The 18,846-nt window shown below is 28.0% G+C and overlaps 1 protein-coding gene across 2 annotated transcripts; it reads left to right on the top strand.

Annotated features, from left to right (window-relative positions):
* The first annotated feature begins 13,811 nt into the window (after positions 1-13,811).
* Positions 13,812-18,464, top strand: SMO4 (4-methylsterol oxidase). 2 transcript variants are annotated; one of them, NM_001366091.1, is made up of 7 exons: positions 13,812-13,853; positions 15,885-16,022; positions 16,180-16,325; positions 16,993-17,112; positions 17,192-17,404; positions 17,485-17,565; positions 18,152-18,398. In NM_001366091.1, the coding sequence occupies exons 1-7, from the start codon at positions 13,824-13,826 to the stop codon at positions 18,219-18,221; spliced, it is 798 nt and encodes a 265-aa protein (NP_001353020.1). In that variant the 5' UTR covers positions 13,812-13,823; the 3' UTR covers positions 18,222-18,398. The 2 variants fall into 2 exon arrangements, with proteins under 2 accessions (NP_001353020.1, XP_019070040.1); XM_019214495.3 differs by having other exon boundaries at positions 13,849-14,099; positions 18,152-18,464.
* The last annotated feature ends 382 nt before the right edge of the window (positions 18,465-18,846 follow it).

Raw genomic sequence — 18,846 nt, 5'->3', positions numbered from 1 at the left:
TATTGATCTAATTGTTTTGAGTTTGGACCTCTTTGATTTTAAATTTTAATATTATATTATATTTTTAAATTAATTTTTATTGATCCACGGGTCGACCTTATTGATATTTTTCAAGACCCACAAATCAGGAGGTTTAATAAGGTTGGGCTCAAAAGCCCTTTTCTCAAATGAGCTTTAATAATCATAGCTCAGTCCTATTAAATCCTAGGTTAGGCCAGACAGGTCCAACAGGTCTAGCCTATATTGACGGTTCTATTGACCATCCGTTTAAATCTAATAGTCTTAAATTAAAGTTTTAGATTTATAAAATTGTCAAAGTAAGGACACTAAAAAGGTAAGGATGTTATTTATTTATTTTTTAAATGGAAGTTCTTTAAACTCAGTTGGAATTAATAATTTTATTTCTTCAACTATTAACTACTTAAAAAATCAATTTTGTCGGCTAATTGAATAATTAACTTATTTTGATTATATAAAAAGGCTAAAAGATTCAATCAAATACTATTTGAGATAGTAATTCAATTTTTGAGTCTTTTTTCAATATTTAAAATAAATTAGTGAATTTGTTTACACTTCGGGTATGTATAAAGATCTTATTAAATTTAAGATTTAATTTCTGCTAAAAATAATTATCACAAACCAAATGCTATGTATGTAATCTCAAGTTAAAACATGCAATTTAAAAGATGAGGAAATATTGTTGTAGCTCATTATTCATAAACGTAAAAAAAATAAAAAATTTATGAACTCTAGAGAATATATTTGTTTTAATTGAGGTAATCGTGCGTTTTATCTACACCTGTACTTGTTTATGTACTTTGAAATTGTTTTAAGACTTCGATGGACAATATAAATAGTGAGAATTGATATAGTTATATTCCCTTCATTTTAAAAATAATGATTTAGTTTTACTTGAAACGGAGTTTTAGAAAAAAAAGAATACTTTTTAATTTTGTAGTTCTAAATTAAAGTTATGTCAAATGTACCAAAATGTCCTTTAATTAAAGTTATGTCAAATGTATCAAAATATCTTTTAATCTTGTAGTCGAACTTTTTAATCTAATGGTTCTAAATTAAAGTTATGTCAAATGTACTAAAATGTCCTTTAATTAAAGTTATGTCAAATGTACCAAAATGTCCTTTAATCTTGGAGTCTTAAACATATCACGCGAAAAGTTAAAGTTAAAATGTTATCAAAGAAGGAAAGGGTCATGCTTTTTGAAACAGTCTAAAAAGAAAATAGGGACATTCTTTTTTAAACGGAGGGAGTATAAATAAACTAATATTCTGATCGTAGTAATTGCAATGTTCATACCCTTTTGAGTCAGAATTTGAGCTAGAAGTGACGCATGCGCTTGCTGTTCGTTTGTCGACCCACAATGTCTTTGGCTAAGTCGCTGCAATGGAAGCGTCGATGGATATTGTAAGTGAGAGAGTGATCTTGCTGCTATAATTCACTGAGATTCAACACTTTGTCGCTCTAATTTGTTTCGCCGATCTCAAATCCAATCATTTATAACTTTTCAAATGAGAGAGATTTATGTATTGTTTGCATTCTTGGAAGTAAAAAACCCACTACATACGAGCAAGTTATTAAAAAGGACATTATTCTTGTTAGTTAGTTAGAGGAACTAGCATTAGTGTTGCAAAGTTACGATATTAAATACGAGCAAGTTACTCAAATATGGCATAATCAGTAATGTCTATGACCAAAATTGTAATGATAATTAACTTTTAGGACCAATTGATTTTTTTTTTTGAATTTAAAATATATATTTTCTTCGTCCTATTTTATGTGGCATTTTTTATATTTCGAGATTCAAACAAGTCTATATTTGACTATAAGTTTTCAATAAATCATTTTAATATTTTGAATTATCAATTATTGTGACTTATAGTACTCTTTACATAGTTTACAAATATATAAATTTCATTTCAAAAAAATTGAAGATTTTGCACGCAAATGTTTGGTCAAAGTTAAACTGTTTGACTCTCGAAAAAACGAAAAAGTGTCGCATAAAATGAGACAGAGGAAAGCAACTAAATGCAAGTATCTTCTACATAATCAATGCAATTCAACCTAGTAATAATATGTTAATCATTAATTTATTAGGTCCACAAATTAATCTCCATTCTAATGCAATTAGTTTTATAATTGACTTAGATCGTGAAAATATTTTAAAAAGTTTTTTAATATATAAAACTTAAAAAAACATCGATTCAATACATCGATTATTTAAAGAGACTATATCATTTTTGTCTAACCCAAAAGCGAAAACAAAGTCACTGCTTCCTATCGAAGTAGGAGAAAGGTAATAGCATTAACTTCAATTGAAGAAGCTTAATATGTAAGAAAATAATATGATAGGCCGAAAAATCATTGGACGTTTTAATATGGCCACTCAATGTGTGAATACTAGGGTTTGGTACTATTACAAAAAAAAAAAAGATCTTTATAATAAATTAATTAACAACAATAGAATACTTATTGTTAAAAATATATATTCAGTGGCATTTTAACATTTTTTGTAAATGTCTCTAAAGCCTATAGCAACACCGAATTCAGTAACAATTAACTAATACCAATAAAAGTTAAATCACTTTTTGTTAATGTATATATTTATTACCTCTAAGATTTGTTCGTCGTGTACCAATATTCATACACAAATAGGTTTGGACCACACAACTTTTTAATAGAGAAAGCCAGCCTAGATGAGTAGTTATAGACATGTTTATTAGCCATGTTCTTGCCATAATGTCAATTAGGCTCCATTTCTCACTAATCCAACATTGTATACTAAATCAAAAAGAAGAAGAAATTTCCTTTGTCCTTTTCACTTCATCATTAAGCAAATTCCTTATTGTGCATGTCTTTAATATGGGGATCAAGAATTGTTGTTTTTGCATGATTAATTGGAAGAACAACAAAACTAAGAAAGAAAGGCACAAGTCAACACCAAAAGAAAGAGTTCCACAATATTCAAAACCAACTCAAAAAAGTAAAGGCTTTAACAACATGGTTGGTTATGGTCATACTGATCATGTAAACCATAAGGTAGCTAACAATCATGGGAGCAACGATATGGGAGCAGCCGGCGTTGCGATCATCGCCATTGCTCATATACATGATATGGATGGTGATGGAGGCGAATAGAGGAGACACGAGTTGTTTGCAGTGACGAATTCACAATTTTAGATGATACGATTTTCGTAAGTTCGAGAGGTGAGTTTCTAAAACATATCTGTTGATTTATGTAATTGCCATTAGCTGCTCACTTATATCATTTTATAATCATTGAGCTATGTCACGACCCAAATCCGGACCGTGACTGGCACCCACACTTACCCTCCTATGTGAGCGAACCAACCAATCTAAACTCTAACATTTCAATATAATATCAACAGTAAATAATGCGGAAGACTTAAACTCATTAATAAAATCAATAACTATTATTATTTCCCAAAATCTGGAAGTCATCATCACAAGAACATCTATGATCAATTACTAAACTAAGAGTATTCTAAAAGCTAAAACAAGTAAAAGCTAGTCCATGCCGGAAGTTCAAGGCATCAAGACTTGAAGAAAAAGATCCAGTCCAAGCTAGAAACATTAGCTCACCCTGAATTTCCGGTGTAGTAAAGACTGGCTTGAATTACTGTTGAGTTGAAGACGACGGCACGTTTGCTGCACTCCACAAATAACAAAGAAGAAAACATAAAAGTAGGGGTCAGTACAAAACACGGGTACTGAGTAGATATCATCGGCCAACTCAAAATAGAAAACAGTATATGTTAAGCAATATCATAAAATCAACTAATATCCTTAGCATGCAGCATTTACAGTTACCATAACCCTTGGTTGCAACACCAAGCACATCAATGAGGACTCACGCCTCCTCATCATACTCATTTGGGAATTAGGTTCATTAGATTGAACATATTAACATCTTTCAAAATTCATTATCTTTATTCCCCTCGTGTCGGTACGTGACACTCCGCTCCTCAATATACTATCCTGGTGTCGGAACGTGACACTCCGATCCTCATATATTATCCTGGTACCGGAACGTGGCACCCGATCCATATTCTATCCTGGTGTCGGAACGTGACACCCGATCCATATTCTACCCTGGTACCGGAACGTGGCACCCGATCCATATTCTATCCTGGTGTTGGAACGTGACACCCGATCCATATTCTATCCTGGTACCGGAACGTGGCACCCGATCCATATATTATCCTGGTGTCGGAACGTGATACTCCGATCCTCATATACTATCCTGGTACCGGAACGTGGCACCCGATCCCCTAATCTCACTACTTTCATTCATCAAGCCTTCTTTTATACCAAGGCATCATCATTAACAAAGTAGATTATGGTTTCTTTTCAAGATTTGGGATTAAATAGCTTCATCATGCTTATTTATTCATAATTACATAATCACATCATTCATGCAAGCATACAATTAAGCATATAGAAGGTTCACAATACTACTAACACATATCATTCGCTATTAAGAGTTTACTACGAATAGCATGAAATAACCATAACCTACCTCCACCGAAGAATTGCGATCAACAAGCTATCTTCTCAAAATCCTTGATATTCCCTTCGTTTCTCTCTCTCTCTACTCGTTTTCTTTCTTTTTCTGTCTCTCTTTGTTCTTTCTTATTTTTCTTATTCCAACCCTCTTTCTTTTACCCTAATTAACATATAATTAAGTATAAAAGATAACCCACTAGTTAACTTAAGGTTACCTCTTTTAACCCCCAAGTAATTAGACTTATTAACATTAACCCACCACTTTATAATTAAAGTAGGAAATAGTCCAAAATGCCCCTTAAATAAATTAACAGAAATCCGACACAGCCTGGGATTGCGTAGCCTGCGACGGCCCGTCGTGCCTACGACGGTCCGTCCTGCAAGTCGTCGTAAGGTTCAGAGAATGGGTTTTCACTGAAGGCTCTGTGACGGTCCGTCACGCCTGTGACGGTCCGTCCTGCCATTCCGTCACGAAGTTCAGAGAGTCGATTTTCAGTACCCAATTTCAGATTTTCTAAGTGTTTTGAAACGAGACCCTGCGACGGTCCGTCGTGCCCATGACGGTCCGTCGTGGGATCCGTTGCCTCAGCCTATTTTTCCAGAAATAAAATCTGCTGCTCAAAATGACTAAACAGGTCGTTACAAGCTATATATTATCGGACAACAAGGTAGAAGAAGGGAAGAAAATCCTTAATAAACTATCTTTTTTTTAAAAATAAACTAAAAAAGTTTAACTGTAACGAACGTGGAATCAGAATTTTAAATACAACTTTGATTAAAATAGGCATGTGGTATCAAATATATCTTCAATTATAACACAAGGCAAGATCTAGTGTCAATTATTAAGTAGGGAAATCATTTCAACAAATAGGAATATATTGGACCAAATAATTTTTTAGCCAAATAATTTTGTAGCATTAGGGTCATATTTATATAATGTAGAAGGTACCTATTTTATTTCAAGATTTTAAATCTAACAATCAAAGAAGTTTACCTATAGTATGAAAAAAAATTATATAGACAAAATCTTATATAATAGCAAACTAATAACCTAAAATAAATGGAGTAGCTAGGGTTTGATTTAATTGTGCTCCATAGCTAACGTTTGCAAAAAAATTGTCAGGCGCCTCTCTCCCAAATATCTCGCTCGCTACTCTCCTCTAATCTCTCGTTCGCTTCCTCACTTTTTATACAAACAGAAGTGTATAAAAATTGTTTATAATTGATAAAGTAGAGAAAATTGTATAAATACATATATTTTTGTTCTCCTCTCTCCCCTCTTCCAGATCTCGCTCGCCACTCTCCCAAATCTTGCTCGCCACCCCCGCCTTTCTCACTTATACAAACAGAAGTGAAGTGTATAAATTGTGTTTTTGTTTGTATAAAGCGTGAGAAAATTGTATATACACTTGCAAGTACATATATTTTCGTCCTATACACTTATAATTATACAATAAATACTCCCCTGCGCAATTTCTTTTGCCTTTCTCTCTTTCTCATTTTATACAATTTTCAAATTGTATCTAATTTCTCTCTTTCTCATTTTATACAATTCGATTCAATTGTATATTCCTTGTCAAGTCTCTTTTGTCTTTCTCTCTTTCTCATTTTATACAAATTCAAATTGTATATAATTATTCTATACACTTATAATAATACAATTCGTTTTATACATATCATTTTTATACAGTTCTCTGCCCAAGTGTCTTTCTCTTTCTTGTTTTATGCACTCTGTTTTATACAATTTGCTTCAAATGTATATGTATAGCGAATTATACAGTTTCAATGTTTGCTATTGAGCGCAATTATGCAAACTTTGCTATAGCATACAAATATGAATTTTTTATTTGCTATATGTGAAAGTTGCCCAAATTTAAATACTCTCTGTATATCGAATTATATGTTATTTTTCACTTTTGGGGATAAGAACTTTTGAACTTTGATTGTATGCTTAAATATAAATTTTTAAAAATAAAATTTATATGTTTGAAACTATATAATAAGTATTGAAGTCACAATAGTTAATAATATAAAATATTATAGTAAAAGGTAACTCATTTGACTCATAAAATTAAAACATCATTATATACATTAAAACAAAAGAGTATAATGTATACATATGTAAAAATAAATAAATAGGGGGCTGAAATTAAAGGGGCCTCTATAACGATCCATTACCTTTTTTCTTAAATTTGATATATAAACTGTTGAAAAGAACTAGTAATAAATTATTTTTTTTATGAACAAATGTAAAAAAATAAATTGCTTTTACAATAAGGAGCAGGTAAAATAAAATACACTGCTATAACTTTAATGAATGTTATTTCATTGGTTTTTTTTAGTTGTTATATTATATTTTTCGAAAGTTAAATTTATTATTTTTTAAAGTTAAATTAGATTATATTAATTTGATATTTTAAATTAAAAAATTTAAATAAAAAAAATATTATAAATTATAAATTTTTTTACATATCAATATGAGTATATACCATAAAATATTAATCAAAATTTTTATTGTTTACTGCTAAAAAAATAAAGTAATAGATATCACATGCTTGTATCAAACAAGATGTAATGTAATATATATATATCTATATATATATATATATAGAGAGAGAGAGAGAGAGAGATATTTTATTCAAGTAGGAATGAAGTTATTTTGCGTAAAGAGTATTTAATTTTTCAGGTAGAATTATTTGTCACAAATTTAAATTATTCGAACTCTAAATATAAGTATGAAATATTGAGTGGGAAAGAAAAGAATATGTGTGTATATACATAGACATTTCTGTCTCCTACACTAATTCATACTTTAAAACTCTCAAATTGAATATATAATAAAATATTTCGCATAAGATCTAATTTAAGGGATTCGATAAACACCTTATAATTTAAATATAAAATTAAAAAAAATAAAGGGGATGCTTCAACAATTTTTCCACATGTACTAGATAATAAATTTCTTAAATAAATTAATTTGAACCATGATAATTACTTAATATGTTATTTTTTTTTAAAAAATAATTCTAATATAAATTGATGCTATTTCAGAGTGATTTTCACCCGTGAATCACTTCACGAAGGAGCCTGTAGATTCTTTCAAGCTATATGACCGGTCGAGAGCGATAGAGAATAAAAGGCAACGTTCAAAAGATCAAGAAATCTGAGCCCATGCACATGGGAAGATCAACCAAATCAAATTACAACTCTAAAACAATCTAATACTATATAATATTTATCTAGTGTACTAATCTATGTCATTTTTTTGAAATTATTTTAGCAGTTTCAATAACATTTTTTATTTTTACTATTATTAGGTTATCTGTTATAGTGTTATTAATGGCTTGTGTCTATTATGGATTATTCGATAGTAAATTAAATAATTATATTTATATCATTTAATTTGTCATCAATTGTTTATCACTGATTTTCAATGATATTATTTTATATCAAATCTTAGCAATTAAATCGATAATAACTAGAAAATCTCATCAGCTCAATTGGTTGGCTTCCAAAACTCTCACCTTATTGGCAAAGGTCTGATTCTACACATTATAATTTCATCCCTATTTTCCTTTTCCATACTCTTGATTTTTCTTTTTAAAAAATTTAAAAATATAACCAATAAGTTTGAACAAAATTTTAACAGCGGATTCCAATGCTTATTTGAGGATAGCTTAGCGCTCCTAACATAATCTTTTCCATATATAAAATATAAATCGAAAATTTCTAATCACGAAAAAAAATAATTTTATCAGTACACCATATCTATCTATACGTGTAATACTTTTTCCACACATAAAAGAGTGTTAGTTTATGTCCAAACTGTTTATCGTGAACTGAAGCACATGCATACTTCATTGAATTCCACCACAAAATCTTGAGTCTATAGTCCCCACTAAAGACACACTCATTTATTGCATTTGGATACTGCTACCATTGACTTATTATCTCATTCCGATATTATTTGTTATAATTTCTATTTTTAAAGTTAAATTATAAAAAATTTGATTAAGATTTTAAGATGTATTTCTTTTATCATATTAATATGTTAAAAATTGTAATTTATAGTACTTTTTATATAGTTTTAGAATATCTAACTTTTTATTTAAAATATCAAATTAATGTAATTCAATTTACTTTTGAAAATTAGTCAATTGACTTTCGATAAACGCAATATGACAAACAATTCTGAACGGATGGAGTACGTCTGTACGTGTGCTCCTAAGTTATTCAGGGACCATTCAAATTACTATTCCCTCCGTCCCAAATTTATATGATACCTTTTATATTTTAAGAGTCAAACAATTTAAGTTTAATTGAAATTTTACGTATTAAATCTTTAATTTTTTTAAATGAAATTTATATATTTGTAACTATGTAAAAATTACTATGAGTCACAATAATTGATAATTAAAAATGTTTAAAAGATCTATGAAAAACTTATGGAAAAAATAGACTTGTTTGACTCTTGTAATACGAAAGTTGACATATAAAATGGAATGGAGGGAGTATTATAGTAAAATCTGATTTAATAATAATCGTTCTAGGATGATATTTTTTTTTTATTTTAACTTGGGGTAATGAAAAAAAAAATTCAATTTTATAAGATAATATATTTTTAGAAGACTTCTATATAAATATATGATCCAAGTAAATAATAATTTAATATTTTTGTTAAAAGTACAAATACATCCAAAACAATTTATAATTCTATCGTGTTTTATTTTTTGTTATAATTTAAATCTAGTTAAAACTATCTCTATTTTTTCTTATTGTATCCAAACTTTTTGTATTGCTATGACTGCATTTTTTTTGAATGCGTGTGAAATGTCCTTTTTTGTACTCACATTATATTTTATGTATTTAATATGTCATTGTTGATTTTGTGACACTTTTTAAATAAAAAACCATTTTCAGATGTGGTTTCAAGAAATTTTTCATATTGAATTATTGAATTCTTGAATTTATTTAACAATAAATCATTACATCAAATATATTACAATGAATCATACACATATACATTATACTTTATATGTAATGAATTAATTTTTTTTATATGAATTCAAAAAATATGATAGATAATTTAATAAGATGTAATGATTTTGATGTTTATGTATAATAAGTTTTTTTTTTTAAAATGTGAATTCAATAATATATATATATATATATATATATATATTATTTTTTTAGCTATATTTAATTTTGTTTTTATATCTGTAATTTTTTTAGGACTTGAACTATCAAAATAATAAATTTAAATTAATTGTTGAATTAAAAAAGTAAAAAAAAAATAAAATTAACGTATGAGAAGGATGAAATATACCTTTACATGAATTATTTTTTAAAATAAAAATTATCTTAAAACTAATTTTACGCTTTCATCATAGGAAAATGATATATGCAAGTCTTTATGTATAATAGGGCTACAAGAAAAGTGTGAAGTACATGATAATTTTCTGGGAATTAATATAAAAATTTACAGAAAAATAAATTTTCTACGAATTTTTATATTAATCCTCAAAAATATTCTCATATAATACACATTTTATACACTTTTCTATTAGTAAATATAACCACTTATAAAATAATAGATATATCAAATATATATGATAAAATTGAGGAGTATATTACAACTTTTCTCAATATTTTATTTTCCTTAAATTCAACTTTACAAAATTACAATGAACTGTACCATCGCTTGTTGAATAAATATCATAGTTTTAATTCCATTATTTCAATATTATATTAAATTTAATATTAAACATTTTAATTTAAATATTATAATAAATTGAATTTTAAAAATCTTAATTTAAGTTCCAAATTTGTTCCTGTTCATACATTTATATTAAGCCAATAACTTAAAATAAATATAATACTCTCTCTCCACTTTTATTATGCAAAAGAACCTTACGTTCATTCTCATGGTTGTTATGCTATCTTCTTGTTTCAAAGTTAATTTAACTAACAATAAATTAAAGTATATTAATTTAATATTTTAAATTAAAAATTAAATATTTAAAAATTATATAAAAAACATTATAAATTATAACTTTTAACATATTAATATAATAAAAATACATCATATTACATTAATCAAAATTTTAATTTAACTCTAAAAAAATTATAATAATTAAAAATAGACGGAACAGTAATATTTTAAGCCACAAATGGTTGGGAAAAGACAAACAAAATCGAGACATTATAATATTTTTGTTGAAAATGACATGTGAGGTGCTGTTATTTACAAACCAAAAAAAAAACGTGTTTCTCTAGGCATGCTGAACCCTCTAATTGAATTTTTTTGACAAAAATAAAAATAAAAAATAGCGGTGGAATTAAAAAATTATTTTAAAAAAAATATAATAAAAATGAATACTATTATGAAGAAGTAAAATATTTAAATTAACACCCTTCACATTTTTAAAACTCGAAACAATGGGAAAGGATTTTTATTTTTTATGATACATTTGAAAACAAATTGATAGAAACAAAATATTTCTGTGATTCTTGATACACAATTAAAAAAATAATTTTAATTTTATATATTATTAAAATTAACCCAATGAAAAAACAAAGGAAGATTGTTTTTGGAGTTTTTTTATCTTCCATTTTGTTATTTTAATGTAATTTTATAATATCATTTCCTTTTATAACTTAGTATTGACTTCTCTACGCCAATAAGACACAATAATTTCTTCTTAATCCTAATAACATTATAAATTTTTTATTCTTAATTATTACAATTATTATATAATTATCATGAATACAATTTATCATTTTTAATTTACTTCTTTACCCCCACCCCTTTTTCTTTCAATGTTGGAGCATGAGGATCCAAAATGTCAATTTACCAAGTAGATTTTGTAAAAAGATTAATCAATTGTTTATTTGTGGGGACATAATTCAAAATGTCAATTTACCAATATAATTACATTAATTTTTTAAATTATATTATTCATGATTTTTTTATAAATAATAATTGTAAAAAGAAAAAGAAATAGAATAAAATCAAAAATAGCCACAATAAATAGATATTTCCCTTTCTTAAATTCTATAAAATAGAACAATCAAATTAAAATATATATATATATATATATAATTTTGACATGACAACCAAAAATACTTTGTTATATTTACTTCATTTAAGTATATAACATAATATTTTCACTTAACTCCTAATCTATCAACATTTTTATGCATACTCTAAACTCTATATATCAAACTTTATAGTAAATTCAATTCTGAAAATTATATATTTATATTTCTGAATTAAACTAAGAGGGTTTATATAAGTGAAAAAGACAAAACTAGGAAAAAGTCACCATGATATTTTTCTACGAAATTTCTTCACCACAGATATAGTTTAATATTAGCATATATAGGTGCATTAAAAATTGTGTATTCACGTGTATGTTTCTGCACCTCACTAGTATCATGTGCATAACAAGTTAATTTTTATAAATAAATAAATATAATTTTTTTTTCATTTCAATTTACATCTAAATTTATTAATTATATGTGAATGATAATATATTTTTAACCTATAAACATTATATAATATGAATCGGAGAGGATAAGATAGATTTGCAATTAAGAGGATGGTTGGCTAAATTATTCATGTTAGTAAAATTAGCTCGTAAAGTATTTTAAATTTTTGTGTAGTTAATAAAATATAAAATACTTACAAATTAATATTTATAAATCATAAGTTAGATTGCTATTAATTAATTATAATATTACAATTTATATACTTTTTTTTATACGATGAAGTCTTTACGATTTCAACTCTAGTATTTTTTTTTCTGATCTTTAAAATATTTTTCCTAAAACATAATTTTTTAGTTATTTCGTTCTTTTCATATCATTCATCCTCTTTTATGTAAAAAAAACATTAATAAATTGATTATTTTTAATAATATTTGAGTTTGCCTTTTAAATAGAAAAATTATTTATTAATATTTTCTATTAAACATATTTATAAAATTTATTAAATATATTATTATTTTGAATTTTTAATTTAAAAAAGGTATTTCTTTCTATTTTAATTTACATATTTTATTAGTTTCCGTCAGGCGTCAGCTTAAAGAAAGATATAATACATTTTTATATTTAGTATCAATTTTAAAATGTCCATTTTAGTTTTTAAAAATTATTGATTTATCAGATAAATATTTTTTTTGAAATATTTATATTTAAATCAGTAAAATTTTAAGTAATAGAAAAATTATATTAAACCTTTTCATATAAAATTTTAGTAGCTTCGAATTTGTTGCATTTTTTGTCTGGTAGCCGGTCAAATTAAATAATTAAAGTTCAGGAGATCCAAAAGTTAGTATAATATATCTTGTTTATGTGATTTAATTATATATAAAGTTTTTATTTTTTTAAAAAAAATTTGTTATCTAAAATTAGTCTTATGAAATAATATAAATAAAAATCATTATTATTATAAAAATTTGAACTGATTAAAAAAAATAATGACGTGTTACATGCATAGCATATTTATATTTATATCTAATATCAGTATGACAATATCATTTCGATTTAAATTTTTTATAAATTAAATTTTAGGAAGATCTCAAAACAATAATAATAATAATAATTTATAATTAAATATTTTTATATATTTAATAAAAATCACGTAAATTGGTAAGTCAAAAAGTAGATTCGTCCCTAATTAGTAATTACTGCTTAATTATGCTTTGCTGCATGAAGGAAGCAGCACTAAAATCGATAAATTTTGAAGCAGATCTATCTTATCAAATTGACTTTTAATAATTGTGATACAGTTAGAAGAATTAATTTTATATAATTAGTGTATAGAAACATCAAATTTTTTTTAAATATAAAATCCTATTAACTCAAATCTTTAGGTAGGAATATACTACATACACATGACTCTATTAATAAAAAAACAATTTTATTACTATGTATTACTTAATGTCAAGTTTGATATTATAATTAAATAATACAACAAAAAAGGTTAATACATCTAGAGACTTAATTACTATCCATATATTTATTTAGTAAATTTTTAATATATTTTTTAGTCTGTTAAAAAAAAAAAAGTTATATCCTTATAATCAGATATAATTTAATGAAATATTATATATTTTCATTTTTTTAGTCTTAAATATAAAATCAATAATTAGTAATAATAAATTAATATTGATGATGAGTTTTTAGACACCTACCACTAAAAACACTATATATTAATTATTTCCTATTTTACCCTTATATATACGACTAAATCGATGGTTCCCTCACAGTTTCAGCCATGGCTTCCATGATCGAATCTGCTTGGGCGGTACTATTCTCTTCTCTCTCTACTCATTTTTCTATCTGTTAATTTTTTTTTTGCATTTTATTCTGAAAATTTCTTATTTCTAACCACAGTATATTCTCTATCTCTGTTTCAAAATGTGATTGTTATGGTTCGTACATTGTGGAACAGTGTGTTTATGTGCAAAAAGCCAGAAATTTTAGCAGCTTAGTTGATTGTTTGTTGATGAGTGTTCGATTTCTCTATCGGCTATCAGTTTTTCGCCGGAAGGTTATCGGAAAATATTTTTCATCCTCATTTCGCTGTTGTCACGGACTGTTATTTTTTCACACACGGGATTATTCTGAATTTTTAGTACAAAAGTTGATCTTATTAAAATAATATTTGATTTTTTTTTTATATATTTATTGAATTTTTTTCTTATCTGTAAAATAATTTTGGAAAAATAAGTGGACGTTTGAAAAATTTGCTTTATTAGGAATTTAGAGTTATGTTTAATCATACTTTTTGTAATGGATATTCAGATTTTTTTTAAAAAAATAATCTGAAATATAATCTAAATTTGGAAATGGAAGTGGAAGAAGGATTTTGGGTGTTATTCAGAAGTTAAATTTACATTTTTTATGACAATAAAAAGTGAAAAAAAAGAGTAAAAAGTTCTCATCTTTTTTCCGAATTCATTTTTGGGCAGCTTTTTCGAGTACTTTTTTCTTCTTGCATGCATTTGTTGAAGACGGACGGATCCACCTTGGTCAAATGGGTGTCAAACACTACCTCTTCGTTAGAAAATTATATTGTAAATAGAAGTTATATTTTGATTTAATAAATATATATAAGCAATGATACACTTTGATACAAGTAAAAGGTCCGGTGTAGTGATTAAAGAGGTTGCAAAAATTCTATCTTGTGTGTTCAAAGCCCCTTTCTTCTTTAACTTTTGACGTTCCTTTATGAAAATCGTGCGTTGAAGAGTCACACGTCGAATAAAATGGGACGGATTTTTAGTTATAAGACTTAACAATCGTCCTCTCTTTCACCTAATTTTTGAAATATAAGTTAGATTCAGGACCTAATTTAACGGTATTGGTGGTGTTTATCCTAATTTGTGTGAAGCTCGAAACCTGTGTTTTGTACAAAGAAAAATACTATGAGAAATAGGGTGGGTAGAGCTAGGTGTAGGGTGTGAAGTGATGATATAATCAATGTAGAATTACTTTCAAATTTCAAGAATTTTTATTTTCCATTGAGAAAAATTTATGAGTTTTAAATTTTAAAAAACGTAACACATTGAGTTCTTGATAAATTATTTATCTATCATAAATGAATTTTTAAGCATACTAATAAAATTTGAGCTAGCTATAGTGTAGTAATGTATAGATGTCTCTCTCCTAGTGTGTATTTTTTTTCTTCATTTAGTATTCAGAAAATATATTTTTAGAAAATCAAGTTATTTTGTGGTATATGATTGTTTAAATATGATTTTGGACACAAGTGATTTTCCTTTTTTGACATTATTATGAATCTTGAGAAAATATATCTTTTTCCTAAAAACATATTTCGGTTTACCAAACCGGTAGTTGCTTTTTCTTGTATGTATTGGTGGTGTTAGCACCAATTTGTGTGAACCTCGATTAATCTGTGGAGGCATAGGTCAGGGGCGTAACCACATAGTGGTCAGGTTGGATATCCTTCGTCGGAATAAAATATCGTATATACAAGTAAAATAATACATAAAATATTAAATAACATGTTTTGAACACCGTTAATATAATAAGCTAATGTAACCTAATGGGTTTCACCTCCTTGGAAAGAGATAGTGCTTGTGTGTTTGAATTTCACTAGTTCTACTTATGAATGGAGCTTTTGTTGTGCTAATTTTAAATACCTTTTATGAAATTTCTGACTCCACCACTGACATAGCCAATACGGTAAAGTATTGGATATGTTTGAGACTTGCATGACAAAAAACACATCCTATAGTGCATTTCTTGTTATTTAGAGAGTAATGAGGTTCTAGTTACTTGTTGTAATGGCCTTTTGTTTTGCTTTTTTCAGTTTCTTCTTGCAAATTTTAGTGATTTCCAATTGACTTCTCTTGGAGGTTTCATTGTTCATGAGAGCGCTTTCTTCTTGTCTGGAATCCCTTTCATCCTTTTCGAAAAGGCAGGGTGGTTTGGCAAGTACAAAATTCAGGTAATGGAATGATGTTTCTTGTTCAAAATGATCCCAAACATCAACGATATTCGACTCAAGACTAGTACTAGTACTCGTGCACGAGTACGTAGTTCATTCCTATCATTATTCACATGAATTTTCATTTTGTTGCACTGTCGACCTATTTGTGTTGCAGAAAAAGACCAACACCCCGGAAGCTCAGCAGAAATGTATTACTCGTCTGCTGATATTTCATTTTTGTGTTAATCTTCCAATCCTGATAGTTACGTATCCGCTCTTTAAATTCATGGGGATGCGATCTACTCTTCCATTGCCATCCTGGTATTTTCTGCTTCTCTGTATACTAAGCTTTACTTGTGTGATTGCATACCTTTTACTGATCTTGCAATCTTCGTTTCTTTTGTTTTGCTTTCTACTTCTTTACGGTTCTCTTTTTAGAATCAATAACCATTTTGTTAGCCTGATGCATTGCATGTTTAGGCTATGGTTATCAAAATAGGCTAACTGAATGGGAGAAGTAGTACAACAAGATTATATGTACAGTTGTTAGATTGACAACGTTATGCAGAAGTGAATGTTGTGAACCTCTATGGTCCAACATATTCGATAGAAGGTGCACGTAGCCTCACATAGAGAATAAGTTTTCTCTGACTCATGTCCTACAGGGACATCGAGATCAGATCACTGGTATATAGATGGGCAAAATCATGGTGGTTGAACAGGAGAAGGTAGATCTAAAATCATACGGAATGAAGTTGTCTTGAAAGACCTATCATCCCTTTAGATTTCATGCAAACATTGAGAAACATATGAAACAAACAACGGAAAAGAACATACCTGTATTGGTGATACCAATTAATTGATAAATGAGGATTCATGCAATCGACTCCAACTAGCTTGGAATTGAGGCGTAGTAGTTGTATAATTTCGCAAGTATCTTTTCTGCTTATTGATCAGAGTAAATTGCAAATACTTCTTTTTTCTGCAGGAAAGTGGTTTCAACCCAAGTTTTATTCTATTTCATCTTGGAGGATTTCGTATTTTACTGGGGACACAGAGTTTTACATACGAAATGGCTCTACAAGCACGTCCACAGTGTCCATCATGAGTATGTGAACTACTTAAATTCTTCGAGTTTCACTTTTTCTCCCCATGAAATTCACAACTTTCTGCTTTTGTTACACTAGGTACGCGACACCATTTGGTTTGACATCTGAGTATGCTCACCCTGCTGAAATTCTCTTCCTTGGATTTGCTACGGTCATTGGTCCTGCAATCACCGGGCCACATTTGATAACATTATATCTATGGATCTCTCTTAGAATCCTCGAGACAGTCGAGGCACATTCTGGATACCATTTCCCCTGGAGCCCGTCAAACTTCTTGCCATTATATGGAGGGTCTGTACATAGCTTTACGTATTCATCTGTTTTACACGTCGTGAATGATGTTCTTATAGTTGCTAGTGTTTTGTTCCCAGGTCTGATTTTCATGATTACCATCATCGACTGCTCTACACAAAGTCTGGAAACTACTCATCGACTTTCGTTTACATGGACTGGTAAGGCTTCCATACATTGCCTTTTACACTAGTACTCTAGTAAACAGATAACTCTGTACATATTCAAAGCTACTAGGTTCGGCTGATCCTGTGACTAATACTCTAGCTCCGCCCCTAGTTCCAAAACTTATACATCTCCCTGCTTATCCTCAAGACAACTTGGTCTTTTGCAGAATTTCTCTTAGCAATTCTTGATCGTTGCTGTTGTTTTTGTTGTTGTTCTGCTTCCCAACTAATATTGACTGTGGGAGTTCAAAATTTTAGTATATATATCTCTTTCAGAAGTTTTTTTTACCTACACTACTAGAAAATATAGAATTAGTGACGGAAATTGTCGATAATCCCTAATTAATCTGTAGCTAAAAAGCTCGATAACTAATCATAGCTTAATAGGATTAGCATGCAATTTGCTGTTTAGCTATGAAATTTTGTCCATCACTAATTCCTTGTATTCTAGCAATGCTGTATACGTACTATTACTTTCTGTATACACTGTATAATTTTTTGATGAAATGTGTTCGAGTGACCGCTCTTGGATCGATATGTCGCTAGGCCGCTAAGACCTATATCTCTCTTTTTTATTTAGGTTATTTGGTACTGATAAGGGTTACAGAAAGTTGAAGATGCTGAAGGAGCAAGAGGGCAAAGCAATGTAAACAAGATGGGAAAGTAGAGGGGGAATAAAATTACATGTTTGTTTGAGTGTATAAGAAATAGTACTGAACAGATTCTATTAGTAATGATGAGATTAATAACGTAAGGATTAGTTATGTTGGCATTATTAATGCAAGAAGTAGTTATAACATGCACTACATAATTCTATCTACAAAAAATATTTGTTTACAAAAACTACCTTTAATATTATTTAATGAGAAAATACATCAAATCACCCTTGGAAACTTGACGGTCAAAAATTTACTTTAGCACTTTGAATATCACAATAATCTAACTTTATTTAATCTCTCAATTTTATTCAAAGTAAATTAAATATGGAAAAAAGTCACATATATCCTTGATTTAAGGGGTCGTTTGGTACGACGGCTAAAATGAATTACTCCTGAGATAATTTTAAGTGGCCTTTAATCTGTTGTTTGATTACAAAGACTGAGATAACTTATTTCAGGACTAATTGTCAATTCGAGAATGTGTTCTCTCTCCCTGAAGGTGGAATAGTAATTCTACGATAACTTATCTTTAGATAAAGTAAGTGAAATAATAAAAATACCTCCTCCCTCTTAAACTCTCTTTTTATACACCACTTTACATACATGTATATTAACA

Source organism: Solanum lycopersicum, chromosome 6 (assembly GCF_036512215.1).
Source record: "Solanum lycopersicum chromosome 6, SLM_r2.1".
NCBI classification, from domain to species: Eukaryota; Viridiplantae; Streptophyta; class Magnoliopsida; order Solanales; family Solanaceae; genus Solanum; species Solanum lycopersicum.
The sequence above is the reverse complement of the archived record's forward strand: the minus strand, read 5'-3'. Positions and strand labels throughout refer to the sequence as shown.

Coding starts and splice junctions, on each gene's coding strand:
- SMO4 (XM_019214495.3), top strand. CDS start 14,055: ATGAGTGTTCGATTTCTCTATCGGCTATCAGTTTTTCGCCGGAAG. Junction 17,113..17,191: donor GTCCACAGTGTCCATCATGA/GTATGTGAACTA, acceptor TTGTTACACTAG/GTACGCGACACCATTTGGTT. Junction 17,405..17,484: donor TTCTTGCCATTATATGGAGG/GTCTGTACATAG, acceptor TTTTGTTCCCAG/GTCTGATTTTCATGATTACC.